General features: G+C 36.6%; 1 protein-coding gene across 1 annotated transcript; it reads left to right on the forward strand.

The window, feature by feature from the left end:
• The first annotated feature begins 4,032 nt into the window (after window positions 1-4,032).
• On the forward strand, window positions 4,033-5,406 carry LOC116024379 (ankyrin repeat, PH and SEC7 domain containing protein secG-like). Its single transcript, XM_031265274.1, has one exon. It carries the CDS (start codon window positions 4,033-4,035, stop codon window positions 5,404-5,406), a length of 1,374 nt encoding a protein of 457 aa, XP_031121134.1.
• Window positions 5,407-6,000: the final 594 nt, after the last annotated feature.

A 6,000-nucleotide genomic window follows, 5' to 3' on the forward strand; every position in this document is an offset into this window, starting at 1 on the left:
AAGCAAATTAATTTTAAGAAAAGTGTGTGTTACACATGACTTGAATTTTCCTTACTTTCGTACCATTAGTTTATTGCGATTATTTCTAAAATTCAAATCCCATTGTTTTATATTTTATAATTTTTATTTATTATACCTATTCGAATACCCAACAATCTTAAAACCGATAAAATTGAATAAGTCGATATGGCTTCCACTAACACCAATTGACTGTGGAAATGTGAATGTTGCTAGTGGTGCAATTGGATGCCAGTACGCCGATTGTTGTTAGCATGTAAGGGTGGATCCCTAGGGTGCATGTGTCCATTATGGTACTATATAGTTCGACCAAAAGGTTTGAGAAATTCAATGGATTGAATTTCAAGATGTGAAAACATAAAATATTATTTTACCTAGCGATCTCTCGGCTTGGTAATGATTTTGACCGAGACGATTCCTAGTGTGAAGGAACATGAGTTTGATGTGCATATTGTTAGTGCAGTGGAAGCTAGGAAACATTATGATTTTCTATGTTGAAACTATGTCTTCAATGGTTTGCATGACTCGTTGTACAATGTGTATTATAAAAAGCTAAAAAATTGCTAAAATGGACAAGCAAAAACTTGGTCCTAAGGGAGGCATTTCCAATAACAAGTTTCATAATAATGTTTAAATTGTGGCAAGATGGGCTACAAGTCATCCGATTGCAAGTCTCCAAAGAAAAAAAATATATTAGAGTTCTCAAGCCAATGTGGTAGAGCAAAGCAATCAGAACTTAGAAGGAGGTCGAGATTAGCCTATCAACTTTGAATTATTTATAAAAATGTCATCGTATTTTTCCTTCTCTCATTGCTTTAAAGTCATTAGATCTTCCCAATTCGACAACTTTGAGTGGTTCTTAGTTCTCTCATGCGGTAGTCTTGTTCTTTGATTCAAATTGCACGCACACATGAACATGGTCCTCTTGTAAAATTTACTAATTGATCTCAACTGCCCATCGAGATTAATTAATGGTTGATGATTTTAATTTTAAAAAAAAAATATGAGGCAATTTTATAATCATTATAATTTTCCTTATTGGTTAATTTACCAAGATGGACCATATTAATTCTCACTTTTTAGCCAAGAGCTTGCACTTTCTCCCCTAAATCCCCTAATATACATAATGCTTAAATTTGTGTAAATTCTAACATAATTAAGCCCATATTTGTGGAAACTATATTCTTCTTTTCCCCTACTATTCACCATAATACAAAAATCAAGAGTGGCAACCTAAATTGTCACTTTGCGAGATCATAAGTGTAATGGAATGATTAAACTGTTTAATATTCTATCTCATTATTCCCTAATGCTATTAATTAAGCCATCATTTGCTCTTACCCGGAAATTCATTAATATAGTGGCTTGTGGGCCACACAGCGAGTACAGTTGCCGTATGAAAACATAACATGAAAGTTGACTTTGTCGACAAAAAAAAACACCGAGTTGTTGATCTTTCAATTTTACGTTTTTCACACAGCAAACCCCATGCAAGACCAGACCCATCTCGTCCACATACATATTTCTGACCATTGAATTGAATTTAGTAGAATTCATTTTCAATACATAATATATATAAAACTTTTATTTTTTGTTAACATTCTTTAAAGGGTCACACAAGTGTGAGACCGTCCCACGGATCCTTATTCGTGAGACGTGTCGGGTCGGGTCAATGCACCATGCAAATGTCATACTTATATGCTCAAATATAACACTAATCAAGAATATAACTTTTGTTACTTATAAGGGTGCGTTTGGAAACCCGGAACATAAATTCTAGAAATAATTTTCCGAGTTTCGGGAGTTTCCAGTGTTTGGGAAGTAGGAAAATACTAAAGTCAATGGAAAATAGAATTCGGTCAATGGAAAATACATACATTTTGGGGGAAAATGACTTCCCCTTTTTTGGGGGGAAGTCATTTTCCGCCTCTGCTTCTTCATTGCGTAGACTGCTTCTTCTTCACTTCTTCACAGCTTCAACACTACCAGACATTGTTTCCGGCGGTGGGTACAAAACCCACAGCCGGAAACCAATAGGTTTCCGACTTGGAAACCCACAAATTTGGGTTTCCAAAGCCCGGCGATTTGTTTCCGGCTTGGAAAATCTTTTTTTATTTTAAATAAATTTATTGTTTTGTTCATTTTCCTGCTTATTTTCTGAAAAATATCAAAACACAATTTGACAATTTTCTGTTGTGCAGCCAAACACGAGAAAGGAAAATGTTTTCTGGAAAATGACTCATTTTCCAGAAAACGTTTTCCAAAAGTCATTTTCCTGCTTTCCAAACACACCCTAAGAGAAAAATAATACATTTTTCATAATAAGTAACGTTAACAAGTGCCCCTTACTTATGAGGGCAAATATAATACTTTTGAGGAAAAATGTAATATTTCTAAATCGAAATGTAAAAGTATTGTATTTTCCCTTAAAAGTATTACATTATCCTTATAAGTAACAAAAATTTTATTCCTGATTAGTATTATATTTAATCATATAAGTATGACAATTGTGCATATAAGTAGTACATTTGCATCTAGACCATTTATGCAATTTAGGGTTGTTTTTTAGAAAACAAAACTGATTTAGAGGAGAGAGAGAAAAATAAATCTCCCTGCAAGCACTTTGTTTTTTTACAGTGAAGTGGGCCCACCACAGCGCAACAACAACGCCATTTGCCTCACGTGAGACGCATATTTTGCGCCCAGTCGGGCACATTAATCTTTTTTTTTTTTTTGGTTTTTCAGATTTTTTTTTATTTTTATTTATTTAGATTTTAGATATTTAAATTATTGTAAATAATAATAATAATAATAATAATAATGTAAAATATTTTTATTAATTTTATATTTATATTTTAGGAAATAACTAACATATAACTACAATATATAATGTGTATATATTGTTATTATTGAAGAAAATAAGAAAATATATAGTAGATGCATGTGTATGATAACAATAGTGAAAAAAATAACGGAATTTATAACGGTAGATGTATGTTTGTTTAATATATTGTAAAGTACAACTTTTTATAGCATAATGTACAAAAAAATTAACGGAAAAAAACGGACATAAATAAAGAGTATGTTTTTGGATAGGCAAAAACTTGTGTGAGACCGTCTCACCATGAGACAGGTCGGGTCGGGTCAAGATGCAAATGTAACACTTATATGCTCAAATGTAATACTAATCAGAAATAAAATTTTTGTTACTTATAAGGGTAAATGTAATACTTTTAAAGGAAAATACAATACTTTTACATTTCGATTTAAAAGTATTACATTTTTTCTCAAAAGTATTATATTTGCCCTTATAAGTAAGGAGCACTTGTCAACATTACTTATTATGAAAAATGTATTACTTTTTCTCTTAAAAGTAGCAAAAATTTTATTCTTGATTAGTGTTATATTTGAGTATATAAGTATGATATTTGTACATATAAGTATGACATTTGCATGGTGCTTTGACCCGACCCGTCTCACGAATAAGGATCCGTGAGACGGTCTCACACAAGTGTGACCCTTTTAGATATATTTGAAAATTTCATATTCAATACATGGACAATGACCTTTTTATTTTTTTCTTATTTTGATTGCATTCTTCAAAAATGGAAGAGTAAAAAGGTAATGCATTTTGCAATTACTATAGAATTTGATTCTAGCAATAGGCAAACAAATATGACAATAAATATCAAAACTTATAATATGGTGCAAAAGTTTCCAATCAAACATATCCTAATTTGAATTGACTAATTGAGAAAACATGCGATGGGATTTAAATTTGGAACAAGAGAGTATACATTTCAGTTGGCGGTGTCCATTTTTTCACGATGGTCCCACTGGTTTGATTGAAATTATAATATTAATACGACAGAAACTATGAAATTAAAAATAACGTTCCACCCATTATTATCAAATGAAAAGCTTCCATCCATCGTAGCACGCACCATTCCCTCTCCTCTGTGCCGCCATTCTCCAAAACACCAAACTAAAGCTTGAAAAAATTCTCCATTCGCCATGGACAAGCTGGTGAAGCCAGATGTTGAAGAACTGAACCTTCACTTTACCAGAGCCCACAAGTCCTCTGCGACCTTCAACCTAACCAACCTCATGCACACCATGTCCGTAGCGGTTAGTCTAACAACCACAAATCCCTCTCTCTTTTCTTCCTCGCCCCAGTTTTGTATCGTCAAGCCTCTATCCACTGCGTGCTTCAAGGTTTCCTTGGCTCGCCCCTCTGATCTCCCGCCGGTCTCCTCGCCGCTTGACTCCGTTCTCGTCCGCTCCTCCATGCTCCCCACCGGTAAGGCCACCCAGGACGATCTCCACCGCATATTTTCAAGACCCGGCCCTCATATTTTCAAGGATGCGAAGATTCCGATATGTTTGGTCGGGGCTGATGTTGTGGACTTTCTTCTTTCCCCTTCCTCGTCCAATTCTCTGGAAACTAATTTTTTGCTGCCAAAGGCGATTTCTTGGTGCCGGAAACCTCAGCTGAATTCTCTGCTCAGATCTGCGGCGAGGATGGGGAATTCACACGCCGTTTCCGCGTTAATCGAGGCCGGAGCGGACGTGAATAGCAGGGATTTTGATGGAGTTTCCGCTATGGGTTTGGCGGTTGAGGCCGGAAGTATTGATTCGGTTGAGGTTTTGATCCGGTCCGGGTACACGATTGACAACAGAATCGACCGGTTTTTACACCAAGCGGCGGCGATTGACCGGGTGGACTTGATGGAGATCTTGTGCCTGGGCTACATCGACATCGATTTCAACTCACGCGACTCCAAAACCCAAACCGCGCTTCACGTCGCGGCAATCCAATCCCACATCGAATCCCTACAGTTTCTCGTATCTATAGGGTGCGATCCCGACCTCCAGGACGCCAACAAATGGACCCCGCTTCACCACGCGGCGAAATCCGGTCAGATCCGAGCCGTCGAGATCCTGGTGAATAGCTCCAAGCTAGCCAAGAATCTTTTAACCGAAGACGGGAAGACCCCGTTTGATGTTGCCGTGGAAAGGGGACACTCCGACCTGTACGATATGTTGCGGCTGGGAGATGCGTTGCACCGAGCGGCTAGGACGGGGGACGCGGGGGGTCTGAGTAAATGTTTGGCGGAGGGGGCTAACGTGAACGGGAGGGATCAGAACGGGTGGACTCCCCTGCACAGGGCGGCTTTCAAGGGCCGGCTCGAGTGCGTTAAGGTGTTGTTGAAACATGGAGCTAAGGTTGACCCGGTCGATGATTGTGGCTACATGCCTTTACATCGTGCCATCGAAATGGGACACAGACCTGTCGCGTTGTATTTAATCGCTCATGGTGCCAAACCCAATTTCAAAGGACTTAAGCCCGCGGGAGCCCATCCTTCCCTTACTGTAAATTCTTTCTAGAGACACGACTTAGTCTTTCACCGATCTCTGCCCAACAATCTATACCTCTATATCAAAAGTAGTGAAAGTGTAATTTTATTTCCTTATATATCGTTACCATATTTTCGAGAAGTAGAATACTAGTCTTGACCCTTCATCGATCTCTATCCAACATCAACTGATTGTATATATGCTACTACTAGAGATTTTGTATTAAAACCAAATGTTTTGGTTCTATTTTATTTTTGTGTAGTATTACAATCATGTCTTTAGCAAGAATTTGCGCTAGGGTTTAATTTCCTAATGTATATTAACCAGTTGTATTATGATTTCCTTTAAATTTAACATTAATATATTTTTAAGATATTTCTTCTCTTGTAAATGTTTTAAGGAGCAAACATTTTACCAAATGTTATTAGCTATTTTTTTTATAAAAAAATTCTAAATTATTTACTAATAATAGGTCACATCAACATATTGATTAAATTTTTTGTACAATGTTTACCCATCAGCTGAGGTCATTACAATTATTTATACTTCATTTTCCACCATCATTATATTAAATTTCTAAACTATGAAAAAGAACCCCCCCCCCCCCCCCCCCAAAAAAAAAAA

This window comes from Ipomoea triloba, chromosome 7, assembly GCF_003576645.1.
Source record: "Ipomoea triloba cultivar NCNSP0323 chromosome 7, ASM357664v1".
NCBI classification, from domain to species: domain Eukaryota; kingdom Viridiplantae; phylum Streptophyta; class Magnoliopsida; order Solanales; family Convolvulaceae; genus Ipomoea; species Ipomoea triloba.